The sequence below is a fragment of the Oncorhynchus clarkii genome, chromosome 5, assembly GCF_045791955.1.
Source record: "Oncorhynchus clarkii lewisi isolate Uvic-CL-2024 chromosome 5, UVic_Ocla_1.0, whole genome shotgun sequence".
NCBI classification, from domain to species: domain Eukaryota; kingdom Metazoa; phylum Chordata; class Actinopteri; order Salmoniformes; family Salmonidae; genus Oncorhynchus; species Oncorhynchus clarkii.
This window is the reverse complement of record NC_092151.1, coordinates 62,358,059-62,385,558: the sequence shown is the minus strand read 5'-3', so window position 1 is coordinate 62,385,558 and position 27,500 is coordinate 62,358,059. Positions and strand designations below refer to the sequence as shown.

At 45.1% G+C, this 27,500-nt stretch overlaps 2 protein-coding genes across 2 annotated transcripts in view; one reads left to right on the top strand and one right to left on the bottom strand.

Annotated features, from left to right (window-relative positions):
- LOC139409732 (unconventional myosin-Va) overlaps positions 1–7,037 on the top strand; it is a 22,466-nt gene extending 15,429 nt beyond the window's left edge. The window contains exons 29-34 of the mRNA XM_071155121.1: positions 1–42; positions 1,524–1,647; positions 1,788–2,094; positions 2,460–2,634; positions 2,853–2,933; positions 6,538–7,037. The exon at positions 1–42 is cut by the window's left edge and continues 45 nt beyond it. Coding sequence (XP_071011222.1) covers positions 1–42; positions 1,524–1,647; positions 1,788–2,094; positions 2,460–2,634; positions 2,853–2,933; positions 6,538–6,699 — 891 coding nt within the window. The 3' untranslated portion in view covers positions 6,700–7,037. The remainder of the gene's footprint in view (positions 43–1,523; positions 1,648–1,787; positions 2,095–2,459; positions 2,635–2,852; positions 2,934–6,537) is intronic.
- A 3,259-nt stretch (positions 7,038–10,296) lies between these two features.
- The window catches only part of LOC139409165 (protein unc-13 homolog A-like), a 54,674-nt gene continuing 37,470 nt past the window's right edge, over positions 10,297–27,500 (bottom strand). Inside the window, exons 38-45 of the mRNA XM_071153947.1 lie at positions 22,379–22,408; positions 20,696–20,752; positions 20,524–20,604; positions 18,277–18,424; positions 17,302–17,358; positions 13,295–13,387; positions 13,003–13,162; positions 10,297–12,673 (exon numbers count right to left, since the gene is read on the bottom strand). Of these exons, the coding sequence (XP_071010048.1) occupies positions 12,385–12,673; positions 13,003–13,162; positions 13,295–13,387; positions 17,302–17,358; positions 18,277–18,424; positions 20,524–20,604; positions 20,696–20,752; positions 22,379–22,408 (915 nt within the window). The 3' untranslated portion in view covers positions 10,297–12,384. The remainder of the gene's footprint in view (positions 12,674–13,002; positions 13,163–13,294; positions 13,388–17,301; positions 17,359–18,276; positions 18,425–20,523; positions 20,605–20,695; positions 20,753–22,378; positions 22,409–27,500) is intronic.

Below are 27,500 nucleotides of genomic sequence, written 5' to 3'. Positions count from 1 at the left end.
GCCTGCCTTCTCAATGACCTACTGACCCAGCACTCCAAACAGGTAAGGCATTGACACCTCTCATCAAAATGGTGCCAATGTCATGTTATTATCACTAAATAATGTCAGGAGTTATTATCACTAAATAATGTCAGGAGTTATTATCACTAAATAATGTCAGGAGTTATTATCACTAAATAATGTCAGGAGTTATTCATGGCCATGTAAGCTGACCGGGGAAATACACCCCTAGTTATTGAGTTAATGGTTATTTACACCCCTAGTTATTGAGTTAATGGTTATTTACACCCCTAGTTATTGAGTTAATGGTTATTTACACCCCTAGTTATTGAGTTAATGGTTATTTACACCCCTAGTTATTGAGTTAATGGTTATTTACACCCCTAGTTATTGAGTTAATGGTTATTTACACCCCTAGTTATTGAGTTAATGGTTATTTACACCCCTAGTTATTGAGTTAATGGTTATTTACACCCCTAGTTATTGAGTTAATGGTTATTTACACCCCTAGTTATTGAGTTAATGGTTATTTACACCCCTAGTTATTGGGTTAATGGTTATTTACACCCCTAGTTATTGAGTTAATGGTTATTTACACCCCTAGTTATTGAGTTAATGGTTATTTACACCCCTAGTTATTGAGTTAATGGTTATTTACACCCATAGTTATTGAGTTAATGGTTATTTACACCCCTAGTTATTGAGTTAATGGTTATTTACACCCCTAGTTATTGAGTTAATGGTTATTTACACCCCTAGTTATTGAGTTAATGGTTATTTACACCCCTAGTTATTGAGTTAATGGTTATTTACACCCCTAGTTATTGAGTTAATGGTTATTTACACCCCTAGTTATTGAGTTAATGGTTATTTACACCCCTAGTTATTGAGTTAATGGTTATTTACACCCCTAGTTATTGAGTTAATGGTTATTTACACCCCTAGTTATTGAGTTAATGGTTATTTACACCCCTAGTTATTGAGTTAATGGTTATTTACACCCCTAGTTATTGAGTTAATGGTTATTTACACCCCTAGTTATTGAGTTAATGGTTATTTACACCCCTAGTTATTGGGTTAATGGTTATTTACACCCCTAGTTATTGAGTTAATGGTTATTTACACCCCTAGTTATTGAGTTAATGGTTATTTACACCCCTAGTTATTGAGTTAATGGTTATTTACACCCCTAGTTATTGAGTTAATGGTTATTTACACCCCTAGTTATTGAGTTAATGGTTATTTACACCCCTAGTTATTGAGTTAATGGTTATTTACACCCCTAGTTATTGAGTTAATGGTTATTTACACCCCTAGTTATTGAGTTAATGGTTATTTACACCCCTAGTTATTGAGTTAATGGTTATTTACACCCCTAGTTATTGAGTTAATGGTTATTTACACCCCTAGTTATTGAGTTAATGGTTATTTACACCCCTAGTTATTGAGTTAATGGCAACAACAGCCATTACATACATACTTCAACATGTGATTGACAGACAGTATTTGTGCTTGGTCTCTAGGATGAGGATTTGGTTCCATTGACCTCTGACCTGAGTGAGTTAAACCGTGCTCTGAGTGCCCTCTGTATCCAGGCCTATCAGCAGCTCCTGTCCATCTCAGAAACCCGCCTGCAGCCCATCATTGGTAGGACTGACCAACTCCAGAACAATATCAAAACCAACCCATCCAGTCGACTAAATGTTTTATCATAGTTTGCTTTCATTCCACTACGTAACCCTTCAACAGTAGCTCCTGTTCCCCTGACCCACTCAATCCCTCCACAGTTCCTGCCATGCTGGAGAGTGAGATGATCCCAGGACTGTCTGGGTCGGGGGTGAAGCTGGGGAACTTTAGGAAGCGTGCGGGGTCTGATCCCAGGGTCGTAGAGAGGAATGCAGGGGAGACCCCTAGTATGGCTGCAGTGCTGAGGGAGCTGAGTGCCCTCCACACGGCCATGTCCCGCCAGGCCCTACCCCCCACCCTGATGGAGCAGGCCTTCCGTCAGCTCACCCACCTCCTTTCTGCCTCTGCCCTCAACAGCCTGCTGCTACGCAAGGACATGTGTAGCTGGAGCCGCGGCTTGCAGATACGGTCAGAGGACAGAAACACATACACACACACAGGGCCTGAGCAGGAACAAGTTTCAGTAAAAGATATCCAGCCAGATGTCTAATATAAAGCTAGGGCTCTATTCAATCTGTATTGTGGAAGTTTGGCGCTTAAGCCCAATTGAAATTTAAAGGCAATGTTCTCTTGGCTTAGACTGCATTCACAGTAAACGCTGCGTATGTCATACCAAGCGGAAATTACCTTTATATTTCTATTGTGCAATCTGTAACGCTTCAGCATTGAATAGAGCCACTAGAGTTGGTTTCCAAAGGGGACAGTTTGCATGTAGAGTACCAGGTGACTGTTGGACCTGACTCCATTCTTTTTTTTCTGCTGGGTTCTGCCAGGTATAATGTGAGTCTGCTGGAGGAGTGGCTGCGGACCCGTGGGCTGCAGGCAGGGGGAGCTGTGGCCCTGTTGGAGCCTCTCATCCAGGCCGCTCAGCTCCTGCAAGTGGGCAAGAAGACAAACGCTGACGCACAGGCCCTCGTTCACACCTGCACTGCCCTGTCTACCCAGCAGGTGGCGCCCTTATCACTATTATTACACTATTGCAATAGGTGGTTTTTAAGCTGGTATTGGCAGGGTGAAATGTTCAAAGTGTTGTAGATATTATTTAAATAGAATAAAACCAATATGATTCTGTGAACATTATTCCCTTCACTAGAGAACCATGTTATTTTTATACAGTATATGTCTATGTACACATCCTTGCAGGGCTAACTGTTTCTCTGTTCCAGATTGTGAAGATTCTGACCCTGTACACCCCTCACAGTGACCTAGAGGAGAGGGTGACACTCAATTTTATCCGCACAGTGCAGGTACAGTACCGTAATACACACAACAGTAATGTAAACTTCTCATAACATGGCATATTGAATTTTCAACTGAATGAATGACATTTTATTTTTGTGTCAAATCACCAGTTGGCAACCCATCCCTTATGGGATTAATTGACACATAAACATTACAATCATTTACTGTGAAAATTCAGTGATAATTATTGTGTGACAGTTGTGACTGTTGTGACAGTCCTCTTTACACCCTCACAGGCTGTCTGAAGTCCATATACTGACTGTCTTCACTAGGGTTGTGGTGTGGTCTGGTTACCAGTAGTGTGGTCTGGTTACCAGTAGTGCGGTTGTGTTACCAGTAGTGTGGTCTGGTAACCAGTAGTGTGGTCTGGTTACCAGGAGTGTGGTCTGGTTACCAGTAGTGTGGTCTGGTTACCAGTAGTGTGGTCTGGTTACCAGTAGTGTGGTCTGGTTACCAGTAGTGTGGTTGTGTTACGAGTCGTGTGGTTGTGTTACTAGTAGTGTGGTCTGGTTACCAGTAGTATGGTCTGGTTACTAGTAGTGTGGTCTGGTTACCAGTAGTGTGGTCTGGTTACCAGTAGTGTGGTCTGGTTACCAGTAGTGCAGTTGTGTTACCAGCAGTGTGGTCTGGTTACCAGTAGTGTGGTCTGGTTACCAGTAGTGCGGTTGTGTTACCAGTAGTGTGGTCTGGTTACCAGTAGTGTCGTCTTGTTACCAGTATTGCGGTTGTGTTACCAGTAGTGTGGTTACCAGTAGTGTGGTTGTGTTACCAGTAGTGTGGTCTGGTTACCAGTAGTGCGGTTGTGTTACCAGTAGTGTGGTCTGGTTACCAGTAGTGCGGTTGTGTTACCAGTAGTGTGGTCTGGTTACCAGTAGTGCGGTTGTGTTACCAGTAGTGTGGTCTGGTTACCAGTAGTATGGTTGTGTTACCAGCAGTGTGGTTGTGTTACCAGTAGTGTGGTCTGGTTACCAGTAGTGCGGTCTGGTTACCAGTAGTGTGGTCTGGTTACCAGTAGTGTGGTCTGGTTACAGTAGTGCGGTTGTGTTACCAGTCATGTGGTCTGGTTACCAGTAGTGTGGTCTGGTTAACAGTAGTGTGGTTGGGTTACCAGTAGTGCGGTCTGGTTACCAGTAGTGTGGTCCGGTTGCCAGTAGTGTGGTCCTGTTACCAGTAGTGTGGTCTAGTTACCAGTAGTGTGGACTGGTTACCAGTAGTGTGGTTGTGTTACCAGTAGTGTGGTCTGGTTACCAGTAGTGTGGTCTGGTTACCAATAGTGTGGTCTGGTTACCAGTAGTGTGGTCTGGTTACTAGTAGTGTGGTCTGGTTACCAGTAGTGCAGTTGTGTTACCAGCAGTGTGGTCTGGTTACCAGTAGTGTGGTCTGGTTACCAGTAGTGCGGTTGTGTTACCAGTAGTGTGGTCTGGTTACCAGTAGTGCGGTTGTGTTACCAGTAGTGTGGTCTGGTTACCAGTAGTATGGTTGTGTTACCAGCAGTGTGGTTGTGTTACCAGTAGTGTGGTCTGGTTACCAGTAGTGCGGTCTGGTTACCAGTAGTGTGGTCTGGTTACCAGTAGTGTGGTCTGGTTACCAGTAGTGCGGTTGTGTTACCAGTCATGTGGTCTGGTTACCAGTAGTGTGGTCTGGTTAACAGTAGTGTGGTTGGGTTACCAGTAGTGCGGTCTGGTTACCAGTAGTGTGGTCCGGTTGCCAGTAGTGTGGTCCTGTTACCAGTAGTGTGGTCTAGTTACCAGTAGTGTGGACTGGTTACCAGTAGTGTGGTTGTGTTACCAGTAGTGTGGTCTGGTTACCAGTAGTGTGGTCTGGTTACCAATAGTGTGGTCTGGTTACCAGTAGTGTGGTCTGGTTACTAGTAGTGTGGTCTGGTTACCAGTAGTGCAGTTGTGTTACCAGCAGTGTGGTCTGGTTACCAGTAGTGTGGTCTGGTTACCAGTAGTGCGGTTGTGTTACCAGTAGTGTGGTCTGGTTACCAGTAGTGTGGTCTGGTTACCAGTAGTGTGGTTGTGTTACGAGTCGTGTGGTTGTGTTACCAGTAGTGTGGTCTGGTTACCAGTAGTGTGGTCTGGTTACCAGTAGTGTGGTTGTGTTACCAGTAGTGTGGTCTGGTTACCAGTAGTGCAGTTGTGTTACCAGTAGTGTGGTCTGGTTACCAGTAGTGTGGATGTGTTACAGGTAGTGTGGTCTGGTTACCAGTAGTGTGGTCTGGTTACCAGTAGTGTGGTCTGGTTACCAGTAGTGTGGTCTGGTTACCAGTAGTGTGGTCTGGTTACCAGTAGGGTGTCCTGGTTACCAGTAGGTTGGCCTGGTTACCAGTAGTGTGGTCTGGTTACCAGTAGTGTGGTTGTGTTACCAGTAGTGTGGCTGTGTTACCAGTAGTGTGGTCTGGTTACCAGTAGTGCGGTTGTGTTACCAGTAGTGTGGTCTGGTTACCAGTAATGTGGTCTGGTTACCAGTAGTGTCGTCTTGTTACCAGTATTGCGGTTGTGTTACCAGTAGTGTGGTTACCAGTAGTGTGGTTGTGTTACCAGTAGTGTGGTCTGGTTACCAGTAGTGCGGTTGTGTTACCAGTAGTGTGGTCTGGTTACCAGTAGTGCGGTTGTGTTACCAGTAGTGTGGTCTGGTTACCAGTAGTGCGGTTGTGTTACCAGTAGTGTGGTCTGGTTACCAGTAGTATGGTTGTGTTACCAGCAGTGTGGTTGTGTTACCAGTAGTGTGGTCTGGTTACCAGTAGTGCGGTCTGGTTACCAGTAGTGTGGTCTGGTTACCAGTAGTGTGGTCTGGTTACCAGTAGTGCGGTTGTGTTACCAGTCATGTGGTCTGGTTACCAGTAGTGTGGTCTGGTTAACAGTAGTGTGGTTGGGTTACCAGTAGTGCGGTCTGGTTACCAGTAGTGTGGTCCGGTTGCCAGTAGTGTGGTCCTGTTACCAGTAGTGTGGTCTGGTTACCAGTAGTGTGGACTGGTTACCAGTAGTGTGGTTGTGTTACCAGTAGTGTGGTCTGGTTACCAGTAGTGTGGTCTGGTTACCAGTAGTGTGGTCTGGTTACCAGTAGTGCAGTTGTGTTACCAGTAGTGTGGGTCTGGTTATCAGTATTGCGGTTGTGTTACCAGTTTTGCGGTTGTATTACCAGTAGTATGGTCTGGTTACCAGTAGTGTGGTTTGTTACCAGTAGTGTGGTTGTGTTACCAGTAGTGTGGTTGTGTTACTAGTAGTGTGGTCTGGTTACCAGTAGTGTGGTCTGGTTACCAGTAGTGTGGTCTGGTTACCAGTAGTGTGGTTGTGTTACCAGTAGTGTGGTCTGGTTACCAGTAGTGTGGTTGTATTACCAGTAGTGTGGTCTGGTTACCAGTTGTGTGGTCTGGTTACCAGTAGTGTGGTCTGGTTACCAGTAGTGTGGTTGTGTTACCAGTATTGCGGTTGTATTTCCAGTAGTGTGGGCTGGTTACCAGTAGTGTGGTCTGGTTACCAGTAGTGTGGTCTGGTTACCAGTAGTGTGGTTGTGTTACCAGTAGTGTGGTTGTGTTACCAGTAGTGTGGTCTGGTTACTAGTAGTGTGGTTGTGTTACGGTCATCATTTCCTCTCATCCATCAGGGTCTGCTGAAGGAGCGTTCAGGCGGTCAGCCTCCACAGCTGCTGATGGATGTACGGCGTGTGTTCCCCGTCACCTTCCCCTACCTGCTGCCCCCGCCTGTCCGCGCTGACCAGCTGGACATCCCAGACTCCCTCAAAATCTCCTTCCTACGACGGCCTTAGAGGAAGCAGTAGTTAGTTATTCACTGTGGATTACACTCTTTTTTGAAGTTTTGGTATTGCTACCTCTGGTCTTTTTCCTGCAGGCTATACACTATATCAAAGTAATTCTAAGTGAATAATACATCAGTCATAAGTATTCTGTATCAGGCATTCTTTCAGTAGCACAAGTATAGGACTCTTACTGCTACTCTTCCTGAGAGGGTTATTGTGCTGTTAGAATGGCCATATGGATTCTTTCTCATCTGTTCCAGAGTTTGGATTTTGGACACATAGATTTCCTTATCTGTACTAAGATTACAGTATTGCCTGTCTGCTGATTGACATTTCCCTATTTGATGCATCCCACATACTTCAGTGCCTACCCATGTGTAGTTTTCCACTGGGACATGTTGTATGTTGGAAGTGTGTGCTTAATATATTGTTTAATTGGTAATAAGTTCCAGATATCAGAATTTATAATTGTATAATGTAAACTTAACATGTTTTTCACTCTGATCAATCATTTGAACTTAATGTCTGACCCATAATGAAGACTATGAAAAAGAGTTCAGATTTTCTCTAACATTTTATTGGAATCAGAACCACAGCAACGCTGCAGTCCCCCACCTCAACCCTCAAGAAGAACAACCAGAATAAATAAAAAAATTAGAAACATCTTCAGTATAAAAAAATGATCTCATGCGAGTACTTTGTACCACTACACATCATCAGTAATACATATTTATATATTCACAAACCTCTGAAAAATAGAAAATAATACTAAAATATCAAAATAAATGAAGACAACAATTGGAAAATATAACGCCAAATAAACGCGTGCGGGCACAAGAAAGACGTTTTTTTCCCCCATCATGCACTGCTTCCTATGTACAGGCTGGCATCACAGTGGGATCGTGTTCAAGATTGACTACATTGCAGTCGGTGACTGCAGACTGACTGATCTACAAATCGCCTCATCCTAATGAACTACTCATTATTACTTGTAGATCAATCGTTGCGCTTGAACACGGCCAATGTGTCTGCCTGTGTGGGCGTGTCAGGGACAGTACATGCGTGCCTGTCTGGTTGTCATTGTGCTTCTTCTATATCTTTGTATCATGCCTCTGTGCCTGTCTGTACTACATACATGCCAACCTGAAAGGGTGAGATTTCCTTTTTACCTCAAAGCACAGACACCGAACGTCTGTCTGAACGAAAATGGCCTCGGTGACCGAATGTACTCAGTATCATTGTCAACAGCAATAAATAAGATATTGTGCCATTTGCATTCCTTGCTACAGTTGCTATACCTGTACGTTAATGTAGTGACAACGCAATAGTCTGAGGCTGTGTATTCGTAGCCTATAGACTCCTATTCCATCTCCCATTGGAGTTCAAAGTTCAAATGGATGTCCATCCACTACCCAGCCACAGCAGGATTCAAGTTGACTAAGTAGCAGCAGCTTCACTTCATTCAGTGTATGTATTTCTATAGATATATAACCATATATGTTTGGTACAGAGGTACTATTTACAATGACAATATACAGAGTCTGTTGTTGATCCTCTCTATGCTGAGTCTGTTGACATTGCTCTCCATGTTATTTAGCCACTACTAGCTGCCCCAGGTATCTGGCCCGTTTCAAAACAACATTTACACGACTCCACAAAAACACTTTGTGCTGATAACTCACAATGTAAACATTATAGGACTGCTCAAAACCGACTGATCTACTTAGAAACGGTACTGATTAGATGCATAGAGTCAAATTGTACACACGTTTAAATATGGGAGCCACATATAAAAATTGGTGATACTATATGCAGTGCTTTCTGGAGCTGGACCACCAGAGTAAGTTGTAATTGGCGAGTGCAACTACTTACACAGGTTCTGAGCAGAGTCACTGCCCTGTCTGATACCTGGGGCAGATGGACCAGAACCCAGGGGAGGGGAGGCAGTGTAGTGGGCTGTAGAGGGGAGGCAGTGTAGTGGGCTGTAGAGGGGAGAGAGGAGAGGTAGTGTAGTGGGCTGTGGAGGGGAGAGAGGGGAGGCAGTGCAGTGGGCTGTGGAGGGGAGAGATGGGAGGCAGTGTAGTGGGCTGTGGATGGGAGAGAGGGAAGGGAGTGGGGATGAGATGAGAGACCTGTCATTCCATTGACAGTCTTAATATAATCCAGTTTTGACATCACAGGAATACATACGATCCTATCCTGCAGGCTCAACCTCCAGGAACTTTAATCAATGATAAAAGGGTGAAAGTTGGGACCTTTGGTCCTGGAATGGCACTAGATACAGTATGGTTACAGTCTGGGTACCATGCATGCACTATGAGCTACAACACCACCAATACCCTGTAGGTACCCTGTGCTTACTACCCTTCCCTGTGCTTACTACCCTTCCCTGTGCTTACTACCCTTCCCTGTGCTTACTACCCTTCCCTGTGCTTACTACCCTTCCCTGTGCTTACTACCCTTCCCTGTGCTTACTACCCTTCCCTGTGCTTACTACCCTTCCCTGTGCTTACTACCCTTCCCTGTGCTTACTACCCTTCCATGTGCTTACTACCCTTCCCTGTGCTTACTACCCTTCCCTGTGCTTACTACCCTTCCCTGTGCTTACTACCCTTCCATGTGCTTACTACCCTTCCATGTGTTTACTACCCTTCCCTGTGCTTACTACCCTTCCATGTGTTTACTACCCTTCCCTGTGCTTACTACCCTTCCATGTGTTTACTACCCTTCCCTGTGCTTACTACCCTTCCCTGTGTTTACTACCCTTCCCTGTGCTTACTACCCTTCCATGTGCTTACTACCCTTCCCTGTGCTTACTACCCTTCCCTGTGCTTACTACCCTTCCCTGTGCTTACTACCCTTCCCTGTGCTTACTACCCTTCCATGTGCTTACTACCCTTCCATGTGTTTACTACCCTTCCCTGTGCTTACTACCCTTCCATGTGTTTACTACCCTTCCCTGTGCTTACTACCCTTCCATGTGTTTACTACCCTTCCCTGTGCTTACTACCCTTCCCTGTGTTTACTACCCTTCCCTGTGCTTACTACCCTTCCATGTGCTTACTACCCTTCCCTGTGCTTACTACCCTTCCCTGTGCTTACTACCCTTCCCTGTGCTTACTACCCTTCCCTGTGCTTACTACCCTTCCATGTGCTTACTACCCTTCCCTGTGCGTACTACCCTTCCCTGTGCTTACTACCCTTCCCTGTGCTTACTACCCTTCCATGTGCTTACTACCCTTCCATGTGTTTACTACCCTTCCCTGTGCTTACTACCCTTCCATGTGTTTACTACCCTTCCCTGTGCTTACTACCCTGCCATGTGTTTACTACCCTTCCCTGTACTTACTACCCTTCCATGTGCTTACTACCCTTCCCTGTGCTTACTACCCTTCCATGTGCTTACTACCCTTCCCTGTGCTTACTACCCTTCCCTGTGCTTACTACCCTTCCATGTGCTTACTACCCTTCCCTGTGCTTACTACCCTTCCATGTGCTTACTACCCTTCCCTGTGCTTACTACCCTTCCATGTGCTTACTACCCTTCCCTGTGCTTACTACCCTTCCCTGTGCTTACTACCCTTCCATGTGTTTACTACCCTTCCATGTGTTTACTACCCTTCCCTGTGCTTACTACTCTTTGCATGCTTTCTATGTGCTTCTTCTAAATGTGAGAGCCATGGATGTTATGAGATTTCCCCCCACATAGCTATCTCAGTCACATATCTATGGCAAGTTTCACCATTGCAGAGGGCAGGCAGGAGCAGTTCTGTACTATAGCCCTTGTGGACAGACCCTGTGTGCTCAGAACCAGGACCAGACAGCCTGGCCATTCTAGGTAAAAGGTTATAAGTCATGTGTGCTTCCCCCAGCAGAGGGGAAGAAAGACAAAAAAAAGAGACCGTGGGGGTCACCCGTGGCCTGACATCTTCATTTGACAAGAGGTTGCTATGGCAACACAAGCGGTAAGAAATGTCTCAGTGTTTTGTCTCTAACTGCTCTCTTCCACGCTGACACATGTTGATCAGAGAGGTTAAAGGAGGTGGCTGTTTTCCAAGGCAAACTAATGGAGCTCTGTTTATACTCTGTACTGTACAGCCCACTAAATGTTTCTGATCAAACAAGCAATAAACCTTCAACCAAAAATGTTGACTTGCATTCCACCAAGTAAAAGACACTTAGGAAATTCTCAAAGAATCTAAATATACTATAGACTATGTGTTCTTCCACTATAATGTGTTCTATGTTCTTGATGGCTTTCTGTGATTTACACATTTACACAAACAGGCAACACTGGTGTCTACACAAGGTCAACATTGTAACAATATAACACACAAACAGTATACAGATGTAATATCTTAATTTGATCACTCTGTTGTCGCAGAATTTTTTTCCGGCGCTGCAGCAAATGCAAATTGTAATATATTCAAGGATTAAAAATGCTTCTAATGTTTGTCATTTCCACTTTAAAATGTCAGACTTGAATTATCCTAACTAAACATTTAGAAACCCCTACAAAAATGTCCATTAATTATAATCCACATAGTAATTCACATTTCCTGAGAAACTGTTCAAATTAAGATAGCACACGTGTATACACACTCATTCATCTCTTTCTCTTGAACATACACCCACACACGTGCTGATGAACCACAGAGCTCCGAGGCTTGTCTTCATCAGGTTTCTCTCACTATGTACTGAAGACAGACAACAGGTTTGACAGGACAAGGCATTAGAGGGTTTCAGGCAGCAGGCTCTGTAACAGGGTAGACAAACAGACAGACAGACAGACAGACAGGGACACTCTCTTCCAAGTGCAACGTCTTCATATAGTCTTTAAATATACCATAAATTCACTGATAATATCTCAAATTAATACTTAGAAACATTTACATTTATAATTTGTCCAGCCTGCTCTGCTATAGATACTCCATGTCCGAATGAGAGAAGATCCAGAATTCAGCCTATGGTGGACAACCCATGGAAATAGTATCATAAACCAGTGTGTGTAAACCTGACTCTTTGGAATGTGTGAGGCCTAAAAGTCTGATGGTCTGCTGTTCACAGTTGGTCCTGTTGACTTGTGCTTAGGGCTTGACTTGGCATAACATCATGGATTGATCCATTGGCATTAGTCTAGTCTAGACAAAGGAAGGGATCGTGGAGTTAATGTAATAGAAGATACGTCAAGACGTTCAAGGCTACAAGAACTTCATCTCCCGGAGCTTTTAGATACCGCTGCATGAAACTAGTCGAGATTGGCAGATTCTAGTTCAAATGTGTGATTGGAGAGCACTAAGACATGGCCTATGCTATGGGAAATAGAGAGAGGGAGAGAACAAGGGTACTCTATATACTCTATGACTTAAACTCTCTGTGTGTGTGTGGATGTGTTGTAGAATGTTGGTCAGTGTTGTGGGGTTTGCTGTGTTTACGATTATATCTATGCATTTTTACAAGATAATTAATCATATTCATAATAAAGACATCGGTGCTTTCAAGACAATCAGGGCAATGCCTGTAGATGGTATCACGTCTTCTTCAATGAGATGTATGTACAGTATTGTAGTAAAGAACTGTTTCTCTGTGCTTGTCCAACACTACAACATCAGGGCAGTGGTTTGGCTTGCAGTCAGTCTGCAGAAGGACTTCCTAGCCTGTAGGTGGTGCTGATCGAATAAAGACTTTGCCCTCTCAGCCTCGGCCTTCCTCGGGAGAACGCTGGTCTGATTTGAGCTTGACGAACTCCTTTGCCACGTCGTCGTTGTTGCGCTGGGACAGGATGCGGAGGACGGTGAGGCCCGTCTCGTCCATGTGGACCCTCTTCCCCAGGGGGAGCCAGCACGCCACGCTGCCCCTAGAGGACATGTCCTTCAACTGCATCACGGCCATGCCCACCGTACGGTCCTCCCGGGCGAAGCAGTAGTCCTTCACACACACCTGCAGCTCGTAACACTCTGTGCCCACCTCGTTACTGAGGGTGCTGCAGGGAGACGAGACAGAGACACACCAATCAAATCAATGCATCTACACTGATCCACCACTCGCATAAGGGAGGTGGTCCTCTTTAGTTCAGTTGGTAGAGCATCGCTCTGACAATGCCAGGAGAGTGGGTTTTATTTCCAGGACCACCCATACGCATGATAAAAGCATATAGGTGGTCTGCTAAATACAATATAATAATCATAATAACTGTAAATAGATGAAAAACTGACAAGATTCCCTATCCTTATTCAACGTGACAACTTCCACTACGGCGCCACCACAATCGGCAGACGCTTCGTACCACTGAGGCCAGACTGTAGTACTCACTATGTGAACGTTTCGTTGTATTTGGGGGCGTAGCTGTTGTTCTTGGACTTGGTGGCGTACTTCCTCTTCTTGTCAGCCAGGTGAGGACCGATGATGTAGATCTCCACGAAGGGACGGAACACCCCCGTGGTCTGCCACCTTAGGTCATTGGCTGCCACCACTGAGACAGAGAGGGAAAAAGAAAGGGGGGGGGGGGGGCATTTATTAACAATGTTTTAACACACCATCCGTAGACATTTTCTGTGTCTGTGGACGGTGTGTTACAACCTCTATTTAGACAGTGAACACTGACCTTTAACGGTGACCTTGTGCTCTCCAGTGTTGGGGTGGGTGAAGATCTCCACGTGGATAGACACCTCTCCCACGGCGTCGTCCACTCCAGAGCCTGGCACAACAGGGGGGGGCACAAGTCACTCCTCTTATCTCGTTTACTGCTACTGCAGATAGGCCAACACTATAGCCATAATACTTTCCCTTCAGCTCATACTCCCTCAATGAAAGTACAATACAGCCATTATAGGCTGTATGCTTAAGTATGTCAGATGTAATTGTGTCTGAGAGTTGTAAAACAAACAACATACACTACATGACCAAAAGTATGTGGACATCGTCATTAATATGGAGTTGGTCCCTCCTTTGCTGCTATAACAGCCTACACTCTTCTGGGAAGGCTTTCCACTATATGTTGGAACATTGCTGCGGGGACTTGCTTCCATTCAGCCACAAGAGCATTAGGGAGGTTGGGCACTGATGTTGTGCGATTAGCCTTGGTTCGCTGTCGGTGTTCAATTCATCCCAAAGGTGTTCAATGGGGATGAGGTCAGGGCTCTGTGCAGGCCAGTCAAGTTCCGATCTTGACAAACAATTTCTGTATGGACCTCGCTTTGTGCATGGGGGAATTGTCATGCTGAAACAGGAAGGGTCCTTTCCTAAACTGTTGCCGCAAATTTGGAAGCACAGAATCATCTATGCTATAGCGTTAACATTTCCCTTCACTGGAACTAAGGGGCCTAGCCCGAATCATGAAAAACAGCCCCAGACAATTATTCCTCCTCCACCAAACTTTACAAATGGCACTATGCATTGGGGCAGGTAGCGTTCTCCTGGCATCCGCCAAACCCAGATTCGTCCGTCAGACTACCAGATGGTGAAGTGTGATTTATCACTCCAGAGAATGCATTTCCACTGCTCCAGAGTCCAATGGCGGTGAGCTTTACACCACTTCAGCCAATGCATTGAGCATGGTGATCTTAAGATTGTGTGCGGCTGCTCGGCCATGGAAACCCATTTCATGAAGCTGCCGACGAACAGTTATTGTGCTGGCGTTGCTTCCCAAGACAGTTTGGAACTCGGTAATGAGTGTTGCAACCGAGGACAAACCATTTTTACGCGCTACGCACTTCAGCACTCGGCGGTCCCATTCTGTGAGCTTGTGTGGCCTACCACTTCGCGGCTGAGCCGTTCTTGCTCCTAGACTTTTCCACTTCACAATAACAGCACTTACAGTTGACAGGGGAAGCTCTAACAGGGCAGAAATTTGACGAACTGACTTGTTGGAAAGGTGGCATCCTATGACGGTGCCACGTTGAAAGTCACTGAGATCTTCAGTAAGACCATTCTACTGCCAATGTTTGTCTATGGAGATTGTGTGTTCGATTTTATACACCTGTCAGAAACGGGTGCGGCTGAAATAGCCAAATCCACAAATTTGAAAGGGTGTCCACATACTTTTGTATATATAGTGTATAGGAGGGTTTGAGAAATGCCTCTTGTGCTGAAGTGGGCCCGTATGAGACAGTCATGCAGCTAGGAGTGGTTTTGGGTTGTAAATGTCTTTTCACTCAAGAGTTCCAGGCAAAATAAATACGAGAACCATCTGATGATATTTCAAGATCTTAGGATGATCTTATGTAGCCACTCATAGCTGTCCTGTGACTCTGCCTGCCCGGGCCCGGGGGGTAGGAGCCTGTCAGTCAGGATGCAGGGGGGGTGACAGTGGGATAGAGGAGACTGGTGGTAAGAGAGGAGAGGGTTATCTTGGTCCTCCTCTACTGCTGCTGGGCAGAGCAGGCAAGTAACATGCTGAGATGGATCCAGTCAGACGGAGAGACCCATTCCTAGCTAAACCCTTTACCCAGAGCAAGCATGGCGACTAGAGGGACCTTGTGGTGAGAGCAGCCCATCGGCCCCAGCCCAGTCACAAGTTATCCTGAGGCAGGGTGCACACATGCCTATAGAGGGCTTGTTAACGTGTGACTTCTGGTGGGATTATGCCCAGAAAGCCAACAGGATTTGAGCTGCACACGACCATGGTATGTGTATATCCCGCCTCACAACACAGGATAACTCATCCTTGGGCCTGGGTTTGGGATATTGGCCTAGGGGTCCTTCGATCCATGCTGCTAGGCCTGGGGGGGCGGGGGGGTTAGGGACATACATGTAGGGCCCTGTAGAGGGCTCCCAGTCAGTTATGGACAGCTTGTCTGGGAGGGAAGAGGGGTGATGGGGAGTGGGTAGGTTGATTGACTTTCTTTGCCTAAAATGTGATCTCAGTTTGTAATGATTTACGTCTCTGTATGTTTTAATCAGTGGTGACTGAAAGCAGCCTGAGTGTCAGTGAGTGACAGGCTAGGGAAGCCAGTGTTCTATAGGAGGGAGGTAACAGAGTTCTGGCAGCTCTGTCTGTTTCTCTCCAGGGGCATGATGTGACTGTCAGTCCTCCAGTCACTCAGAGAATGCAGCACTCAGCCATCTGGCCTCCCTTTCTGTTGAGGCTCACAAAAACAGGCTAAAGATACACTCTTCTTTGTGGAATAAGAGCTAAACTGGCTATAATTAAAAGTCAGCACGATACAGCATGAATTAATACATAATACAGTAGGTATGAAGCCTGGCACTTCATCAAGGCTAAAAGTTCCCCTTTTGGAAAACGTCCTGTATTATAATAAATTATAGAGGGCGAGCCGTGTGTGTGTGTGTGTGTGTGTGTTTGTGGAGAGACTCTTCCTTCCTCTTCTACTGCTGTAATCAACCTAATATCTCAAATCTCATTATTTGACCATAACGCACATCCTCCACTACTCAGCCTACATCTGGCAGCTGACAGGAACTAGTACATTAATGGCATATTACAGAGTATTTCAGTGAGCTTCTGACGTAGACATGCGAGTCACAGTGAGTGATTTGAAGTCATACTGGTGAAGAGAGCTTGAACAAGTGTGACTTCCTGTGAGATCAGCGGAAAACAAGAGGAGAGCAAATATTGTCTGTAGCCGAGGTTATGCTCTACATGTACCTGTGCCTCCTGGGCTCCCCGGTGTGTGTGTGTGTGTGTGTGTGTGTGTGTGTGTGTGTGTGTACAGTCAGTGGGGGGCTAAGTTTAGCAGTTTAGTGACTAAACCTCTGAAGAGGAGACGTGGAGTCAGCTCCCTCAGCTCTGATGCATACTGACAGAGAGCACATCACCTGACCCCAGGGACCACTGCTGATTGGACGATTTGGTGTTACGCCCAGAGGGAGGAGGGAACTTTCACCTCCTGTCACTGCTGGAGGGACCTGCCCTGGGGAGGGACGACTGGCCACTCTGTACCATTGAGGGACGGTGGAGTGTGTGTGTTTAGATAAGGGTATGGTATGGGAGGGTGCCAACAAGGACAGGGAGCCCTTCCAGACAAACTGAGCCACACTTCATCATCATCATCACTCCATCATTCAGGAAGGAAGAGAAAAATACATCTCCAACTCCAAGACCTTGCAGGAGACTCTCTCTCTCTCTCTCTCTCTCTCTCTCTCTCTCTCTCTCTCTCTCTCTCTCTCTCTCTCTCTCTCTCTCTCTCTCTCTCTCTCTCTCTCTCTCTCTCTCTCTCTCTCTCTCTCTCTCTCTCTCTCTCTCTCTCTCTCTCTCTCTCTCTCTCTCTCTCTCTCTCTCTCTCTCTCTCTGTGTGTGTGTGTGTGTGAGCCATGGGTCTTCTCACATGACGCATGCTGATGACTGCCTCGCAGTCATATAACGTGGTTCCGTTTGTATGATGGCTACCATGCCTTAGTAGTTTCTGGTCATACATACTGGGTATGTATATGTAGTACATACATCATGTGTGTACTGTATGTCATCATATGCATGCATGTCCCTATGCACGTGTTAGGATGTTTGTGCATGCTATTGGGCTGTCAGTGTGTGTTTGTGTGTGGGGATGAGGTTAAGGTTGAGCAGGCAGGAGGGTAGTCTGATGATGCGTATGTAAATGGAGGTCTGGGTTCTTGGCGGCCTGGTGTTTCAGGCCCTTAGTATCCACATACCCTTCTCTGGGTACACATCCTCACTAGCCGTGAACCTCACCCCCTTCCCGCCGAAAACTAGCGGACAGAGGGGGACGAGGAGGAGGAAGAAGGTGAGAGGAAATAGAAGAGACATGGAGAATTATAAAGAGTGCAGAGATAGAGTCAGAGAGTCAAAAAGGGAAGTCAAATAGATTCAGACGTAGAACTGATGTTGTCCTTGATTAATATACTGTTATCAGTGACATCTACTGAAGTTACATCATTAACCATCCAACGTAACTCGATGCAGTCTATGGTGTTGCTCATTCAAGCCACACACACAGCTTCCTTCCCACAGTGTCGTCGCTATGACGTGTGGTTTAACAGTCTCCAAAAGCACCAAAGTTATTTCTTCTAATTACATTTCAAATGATCATTCATTAAGTGGGGTATCCAGCCAGGGGCGTTCAGAGACAAGTGTGTCAGTGTTTCCACCGCGTAACACACCATCACTGTTATATCATGATTGAGGGATGAGGAAAAGGGAGAAGGACAGGAGAATCTCTCATTCATTTTTCATCTGAAAACGCCTGTCCGGTCACATTACGCGTTACTCTTTCTGCCCCCGGAGAGCCTGACTGGAGACTTGACTGTTTCATACCGCGGAGAGAGGAAGCACTCCTCTAAAGTGTTTGGTTCTGCTCTATAAAACCATGGACATATTGAACAGGAAATAAAAACAATGAGTGTCTGGGCAACCCTGGAGTAAACACAACACGGGGATATGTTAGAGAATGTCTCTGGTGCATACCAGTACAAAAGGATACAGTTTCATGGCATCATACTACAATCAATAACTGGCCATATTACACACATCAATGTCCATAAAGATAAACAGACTGTACAGAGGGAGGTAGAGGAGAGAGGGAGGAAGTAAAGAAAGGGAAGACTTGAGAGTGAGAAAAATAGAGCGAGAGAAACTGGGGGAAGAGATGGGTTGGAGAGGCACCCTACCTTGTGCGTTCTGAGATGAAACAAAGGTCTTGATGAGTTTGTCTGTGGCCTGGGTGTAGAGGGACAGGGCGTAGTGTAGAGACAACAGGTCAGGACTCTTCTCCAGGAAGGTCTTTTTCAGACCCACCCCTCCAGCATGGAAGTATTGCTACAGTACGGCAGAGAGAGGACAGAGTCAGACTATAGCTGTTTCCAAACTAGGCTGAAGTGTGTTGAGTAAAATCAAATGAAATAAACTACATGCAGACCAGTGGGGGTCAGTGTCGTTTAGGATGAGGGAGGATTCTTTTTTTTCATGAGCATGGCCTTAGTTCTATTACCCCATGTTGGATGACTGTCATTCATATTCCATTCACCCAGTTCAATGTAACATAAATAGGCTACTACATGATACTCAAATTTTCCCTATACCCATCATGAGGTTGCTACAACCGAGCCTATGAATGAACGTTTACAATGTAGGTGCACACAGGTCGATAGAAAATGTTTAGGTTACAGACATTGACATATGGAAAGACAGTTACACATTCTATACTGCCTTGCACTCTTGCCTGCATCTAGCTGATCTAGGGTGTAATCAATAGTCCAACAGTTGCAAACGAGAGTTTCTATTGGACAAATTCAGGTCTTTTTATCCCCGTTTCGTTTGCTTCCGTTTAAGAAACGTTTTTCAACAGAATCGACGGAATGAATACACCCATGATCACGCATAAACACAGTTTACTTTCATAGCAGCCACGTTGTATTCATTCTAGCCTCTATGCACTATCCTCTCACCTTTACTCTTGGTTTGTGGACTTCAGCTGTATGTGACCGGGTGAAAAAACCTTTCCAAGCCAAACCATTTCATAACCGCTACACAGCGCCTACATCATTGTCCCCATATTAGCTAAAGTAGCGTCCTAGTCAACATAGCAAATAGAATGAATGCATTAGTAAACCTGCTTCAATCATGCAGTAACGTTACAGTGTACAGTCAGTAAGAAGTTAGAATAAATTAATAAAACCAAAAGCTTACCTTGACTTGGAAGAGTTCCAGTGTTGTGTTGGAAAGTCATAGCCAGCTAGCTAACATAGCATCCCTCTGTTTGAGCAGGGTTTTTGAGTTACTAAAAACTAGCCAGCTGCATTTGCTACCTTAATAAGTGAAACTGAAAGTGAAAAAAATGACAAAATCTCTAACTCTCTCTCTCCTTCATTTTTGAAGAAATTAATTTGTTGAAAACGGTCCAACTATTGTTTGTCTCGCTCTTTGAGTCAACTACTCACCACATTTTATGAATTGCAGTGCTAGCTAGCTGTACCTTATGTTTCAGTAGTAGATTAATTCTCTGATCCTTTGATTGGGTGGACAACATGTCAGTTCATGCTGCAAGAGCTCTGGCAGGTTGAGGACGTCCTCTGGAAGTTGTCATAATTACTGTGTAAGTCAATGGAAGGGGGTGAGAACCATCAGCCTCCTAAGTTTTGTATTGAAGTCATGTACCCAGAGGAGGACGGAAGCTAGCTGTCCTCCGACTACACCATGGTGATACCCTACAGACTGCTGTTGAGACTACTGTAGACCTTCAATGCAAAACAGTGTGTTTTAATCAATGATTTGGTAATGTGAATATATTTAGTATAGTTTTATTTAAAAAGGATAACTTTGTTTTCCAATTTTTATTTTTATCATATTCACTGAGGAGAATGGTCCTCCCCTTCCTCCTCTGAGGAGCCTACACTGATGCATACCCATTTCAGACATTATACAGACATTCCATTCGTACTTCTTAGTTTTTTTCTGGGATAATGACACATTGATGTTTCCTGAGGATGCACTACTCTGGTAACACACTGTGGTTTAGTATTCTACAGCTATAGCACTCTTGGCATGAGGAAGAGCATTAGTTGCCATTTGGCTCACTGACAAGTCCTTATTCAAATGACCATTTCAAATTAGCCTCATTTACCTCAGCTTAATCTGCCTTAAATCAAATGACACAGGCTATGGAGGAATTCCTCCTCACACTGTATCTTTAAAAGAGCCTTTCTAGATTAGGGTTGCTTAACTGCACTAGCCTGAGGCGTACACGTTTACTGACCTTCAACAGAAGGCCTAAAATGTGCTACTCTCTTGTTCATAATATAATATGATGTGCATTTTAAACAGTGATCAAGTCAAAGTGTGAGTGTGTGTGTGTGGGCACACTTGCGTGCACGACTGTAGCTGAGGTCCTGGGGAGAGAGAGGGGTGTTGGGTTGTACCTTGATGGTGTCCAGAGCCAGTTCTATCACAGCACACTGCTTAGGGGACAGTGCCTTGGCCTCCTCACGACCCATGTGCTCCTGAGAAACACACACATACAGATTAACAACACAAACAAATAACTCATTATCTGAAATACAGACAGTGCCAACGAGATACAATGTGTGCTACCTTTATCTTGGAGAGCTGTCCCAGCTGTTTGGCAGCGTTGGAGATGAGCTGAGTGCCCTAGAGGCGAGCAGAGGTATAAACAGAGGGGGGAGGGGAGAGGGAACAGAGAACGAGGGAAGAAGGCGTTATTATCGTCACGCCACAGGGTAGCTGTCACACAGACTAACGTCACATCACAAAGGACAGACACAATTCTGAGTCATTCATATTCACATACACACTCCAAAACTCACTTAAGACATCAAAGGACTGTCAGAAATATGATCATACTTGTCATTATCTCGCTCACGAACACGCACGCACAAAGCAAGACAATGCAGTACAGGAAGATAAGACAGGAGCTCAGCTTATTGCAAAGACAGACAGACAGACAGACAGACAGACAGACAGACAGACAGACAGACAGACAGAGACAGACAGACAGACACAGACAGACAGAGACAGACAGACAGACACAGACAGAGACAGACAGACAGAGACAGACAGACAGAGACAGACAGACAGAGACAGACAGAGACAGACAGACAGAGACAGACAGACAGAGACAGACAGACAGAGACAGACAGACAGACAGACAGAGACAGACAGACAGACAGAGACAGACAGACAGAGACAGACAGAGACAGACAGAGACAGACAGACAGACAGACAGAGACAGACAGACAGAGACAGACAGACAGAGACAGACAGACAGACAGACAGACAGACAGAGACAGACAGACAGAGACAGACAGACAGAGACAGACAGACAGACGACAGACAGAGACAGACAGAGACAGACAGAGACAGACAGAGACAGACAGACAGACAGAGACAGACAGAGACAGACAGACAGACAGACAGAGACAGACAGACAGAGACAGACAGACAGAGACAGACAGAGACAGACAGACAGAGACAGACAGACAGACAGACAGACAGAGACAGACAGACAGAGACAGACACAGACAGACAGAGACAGACAGACACAGACAGACAAATGCAGAGGTTCAACAAGCCAGAACCCTACAGCCTGCGCAGTAGCACTGTGGTGATATATCCCGTATCTATGACGACTCTGTGATACTCTGTTAGCAGAATATATCAATAAGTGCTCCACACAGTACCCATCACCATGGTTACACCTTATCTGTAAGATAACACTCTTCAAATTAGAGCAAAAACAACAGAAAAACAGACAAAACAAACAAAAAGACCTGTGCAAAGACTCAGAAGCATTATCATCCTACAAAAGGATTATAACAAGAAGGGTTCCACTCTCATCTCATAAATGTGGCTGATCAAATCATTTATGCCATTATGGACGCTCAATGCCAGTCTGTTGAACAACAGTAAGACTGCAGCAGGAACATGGTCATGCAGCGGGTCAACAACAGTCCGGCCCTAAAGGCTGTTTATTAGTGTGCTAATGTTGTGTAATGTTAACCCTCCATGTGTCCAGCACTACTTGGGTTGTGTGGAGGCTGGGAGGCAGGTAGCTACAGATAGGTTTACAGGGGGTGGCCCACAACAGACAGGACGGTACGGTAAACCGGCAAAGAGGAACGCCGTTTTAAAAACAAAGGTGAGAAACGATCGCTTCCATCACTTTGTTTAGAACGGAGAGGCGAGAAAACACAGAGAAAGAGACATAGAGAGGAGAGAAGACAGGACACATTGAGCTAAAGTGATTTTAGTCCTTACATCACTGTGACAAGCAAGCTTCACCCTCCCCTGTAAAGAGAGGACATTGGTTAATACTTCAGGAAGGATCCTGTCCCCACAGTCTGATTGGCTGACTGACTAATTGCGTGGACATCTCAGTAATTGTCCATCTGCTAGGCTAATTGATATGGATCAAAGCCAATCCATTCTAGCTCTCTTTTTATAAATGGGTCCGACAAGTAAACTCTACAGATCAACATAAGGTCTATTTCTGCCTTTATAATTGACCTTAAGAGTTGAGCCTACAGCTGGCCAGTCAGGTCTATATCAGTATGAGCAGTCGATCCAGCATGGTAATGAACCCATACTAGCTGCCTATAAGGGGACAGGCCACTGACGACCGACAATACAGTTGAAGTCGGAAGTTTACATACACCTTAGCCAAATACATTTAAACTCAGTTTTTCACAATTCCTGACATTTAATCCTAGTAAAAATTCCCTGTCTTAGGTCTGTTAGGATCACCACTTTATTTTAAGAATGTGAAATGTCAGAATAATAGTAGAGAGAATGATTTATTTCAGCTTTTATTTCTTTCATCACATTCCCAGTGGGTCAGAAGTTTACATACACTCAATTAGTATTTGGTAGCATTGCCTTTAAATTGTTTAACTTGGGTCAAACATTTCAGGTAGCCTTCCACAAGCTTCCCACAATAAGTTGGGTGACTTTTGGCCCATTCCTCCTGACAGAGCTGGTGTAACTGAGTCAGGTTTGTAGGCCTCCTTGCTCGCCGCACACGCTTATTCAGTTCTGGCCACACATTTTCTATAGGATTGAGGTCAGGGCTTTGTGATGGCCACTCCAATACCTTGACTTTATTGTCCTTAATCCATTTTGCCACAACTTTGGAAGTATGCTTGAGGTCATTGTCCATTTGGAAGACCCATTTGCGACCAAGCTTTAACTTCCTGACTGATGTCTTGAGATGTTGCTTCAACATATCCACATAATTTTCCTCCCTCATGATGCCACCTATTTTGTGAAGTGCACCCTCCTACAGCAAAGCAAAGCAAAGCACCCCCACAACATGATGCTGCCACCCCCGTGCTTCACGGTTGGGATGGTGTTCTTCGGCTTGCAAGCCTCCCCCTTTTTCCTCCAAACATAACGATGGTCATTATGGCCAAACAGTTCTATTTTGTTTCATCAGACCAGAGGACATTTTTCAAAAAATTACAATATTTGTCCCGATGTGCAGTTGCAAACCTTAGTCTAGATTTTTTATGGCGGTTTTGGAGCAGTGGCTTCTTCCTTGCTGAGCGGCCTTTCAGGTTATGTCGATGTAGGACTCGTTTGACTGGGGATATAGATACTTTTGTTCCTGTTTCCTCCAACATCTTCACAAGGTCCTTTGCTGTTGTTCTGGGATTGATTTGCACTCTTCGCACCAAAGTACGTTCATCTCTAGGAGATAGAAGGTGTTTACTTCCTGAACGGTATGACAGCTGCGTGGTCTATACTTGCGTACTATTGTTTGTACAGATGAACGTGATAACTTCAGGCTTTTGGAAATTGTTCACAAAGATGAACCAGACTTGTGGAGGTCTACCGTGGATTGATGGCAGCATTCGCAAGAAACTGAAAGCGCGAACCACTGCTTTTTACCAGGGCAAGGTGACCGGAAACATGACCAAATACAAACAGTGTAGCTATTCCCTCCGCAAGGCAATCAAACAAGCTAAGCGTCAGTATAGAGACGAAGTAGAGTCGCAATTCAACGGCTCAGACACAAGAGGTATGTGGCAGGGTCTACAGTCAATCACGGATTACAAAAAGAAAACCAGCCTCGTCGCGGACCTCGTCGCGGTGTATTGCTCCCAGACAAACTAAATCACTTTTTTGCTCGCTTTGAGGACAATACAGTGCCACTGACACGGCCCGCTACCAAAACCTGCGGACTCCCCTTCATTGCAGCCGACGTGAGTAAAACATTTAAACGTGTTAACCCTCGCAAGGCTGCCCAGACGGCATCCCCGGCCGCGTCCTCAGAGCATACGCAGACCAGCTGGCTGGTGTATTTACGGACATATTCAATCAATCCTTATCCCAGTCTGCTGTTCCCACATGCTTCAAGAGGGCCACCATTGTTCCTGTTCCCAAGAAAGCTAAGGTAACTGAGCTAAACGACTACCTCCCCGTAGCACTCACTTCCGTCATCATGAAGTGCTTTGAGAGACTAGTCAAGGACCATATCACCTCCACCCTACCTGACACCCAAGATCCACTCCAATTTGCTTACCGCCCCAATAGGTCCACAGACGACGCAATCGCAACCACACTGCACACTGCCCTAACCCATCTGGACAAGAGGAATACCTATGTGAGAATGCTGTTCATCGACTACAGCTCAGCATTTAACACCATAGTACCCTCCAAACTCGTCTTCAAAGTTCGAGACCCTGGGTCTCGACCCCGCCCTGTGCAACTGGGTACTGGACTTCCTGACGGGCCACCCCCAGGTGGTGAGGGTAGGTAACAACATCTCCACCCCGCTGATCCTCAACACTGGGGCCCCACAAGGGTGCGTTCTGAGCCCTCTCCTGTACTCCCTGTTCACCCACAACTGCGTGGCCATGCACGCCTCCAACTCAATCATCAAGTTTGCGGACGACACTACAGTGGTAGGCTTGATTACCAACAACGACGAGACGGCCTACAGGGAGGAGGTGAGGGCCCTCGGAGTGTGGTGTCAGGAAAATAACCTTACACTCAACGTCAACAAAACAAAGGAGATGATTGTGGACTTCAGGAAACAGCAGAGGGAGCACCCCCCTATCCACATCGAAGGGACAGTAGTGGAGAGGGTAGTAAGTTTTAAGTTCCTCGGCGTACACATCACAGACAAACTGAAATGGTCCACCCACACAGACAGCGTTGTGAAGAAGGCGCAGCAGTGCCTCTTCAACCTCAGGAGGCTGAAGAAATTTGGATTGTCACCAAAAGCACTCACAAACTTCTACAGATGCACAATCGAGAGCATCCTGTTGGGCTGTATCACCGCCTGGTACGGCAACTGCTCCGCCCACAACCGCAAGGCTCTCCAGAGGATAGTGAGGTCTGCACAATGCATCACCGGGGGCAAACTACCTGCCCCCCAGGACACCTACACCACCCGATGTCGCAGGAAGGCCATAAAGATCATCAAGGACATCAACCACCCAAGCCACTGCCTGTTCACCCTCCTATCATCCAGAAGGCGAGGTCAGTACAGGTGCATCAAAGCAGGGACCGAGAGACTGAAAAACAGCTTCTATCTCAAGGCCATCAGACTGTTAAACAGCCACCACTAACATTGAGTGGCTGCTGCCAACATATACTGACTCAACTCCAACCACTTTAATAATGGAAATTGATGGAAAAAATGTATCACTAGCCACTTTAAACAATGCCACTTAATATAATGTTTACATATCCTACATTACTAATCTCAGATGTATATGTATATACTGTACTCTATATCATCTACTGCATCTTTATGTAATACATGTATCACTAGCCACTTTAAACTATGCCACTTTGTTTACATACCCTACATTACTCATCTCATATGTATATACTGTACTCGATACCATCTACTGCATCTTGCCTATGCCGTTCTGTACCATCACTCATTCATATATCTTTATGTACATATTCTTTATCCCTTTACACTTGTGTTGTATAAGGTAGTAGTTGTGGAATTGTTAGTTAGATTACTCGTTGGTTATTACTGCATTGTCGGAACTAGAAGCACAAGCATTTCGCTACACTCGCATTAACATCTGCTAACCATGTGTATGTGACAAATACAATTTGATTTGAAGCAAAGAGGCACTGAGTTTGAAGGTAGGCCTTGACATACATCCACAGGTACACCTCCAATTGACTCAAATTATGTCAATTAGCCTATCATAAGCTTCTAAAGCCATGACATCATTTTCTGGAATTTTCCAAGCTGTTTAGAGGCACAGTCAACTCAGTGTATGTATGCAAATTAGTTCGCAAAGAGCCAGGCGGCCCAAACTGTTGCATATACCCTGACTCTGCGTGCTATGAACGCAAGAGAAGTGACACAATTTCAGCTTGTTAATATTGCCTGCTAACCTGGATTTCTGTTAGCTAAATATGCAGGTTTAAAAATGTATACTTGTGTATTGATTTTAAAGGCCCTGTCAACTTAATGTATGTAAACTTCTGACCCACTGGAATTGTGATACAGTGAATAATAAGTGAAATAATCTGTCTGTAAACAATTGTTGGAAAAATTACTTGTGTCATGCACAAAGTAGATGTCTTAATCGACTTGCCAAAACTATAGTTTGTTGACAAGACATTTGTGGAGTGGTTGAAAAACAACTTTTAGTTACTCCAACCTACGTGTATGTAAACTTCTGACTTGAACTGTACCTCCACCAGTCCGCAGATAGAGTCCATTTACACATCTCACAATGAAAAGCTATGTCTAACAGATATTAAACCATTTCAAAATATAACATTTATTTTTTTAAATATGAGGAAAATTTAAAATATTCTAGAAATATAAATAAATAAAAGTAAATCAACAGAAACCTTGATTTTCCATACCAAGTACGAAAACATTTCGGAAAAAGCTTAAAGGCAGAAAATAGCTTTTCTTTGGGCATTGAGAGTGTTTTGCGGTAAAGCAGAAGTGTGTTCTTAGACATAATGTCTACTGCGTGTGTATGTCACCAATCCTGAACTCCATAAGCGTAGAATACTTGTTCTGGTATAGACCAGCCTTGTTGAAAGTATATACCTCAGAGTATCACTATGTTATTGTGATTATCATTCTACAACAACAGGACATGGAACCAAACCAGGACAGATCAACACAGCAGGCCTGCAGAGACATACTAGGAGACTTACTACAGTGGAGTTGGAGAAGATCAGACGCAAGCAACAGACCCACATAGGGCAGGGTGACACACTTCAAACAGGGAACACGTGGGGGGAGTGGGAGAGATAGTGGAGAGGGGGGCTGAGAAGAGAGGGTGGGCACCAGATATTAAACCATCACAACGCCAGTCACCCATAGAAGGAGTAGAGTCCTGGAACACGATGCAAGAAGAACAAGGCAACAGCTAGAGAAGTGTCACTT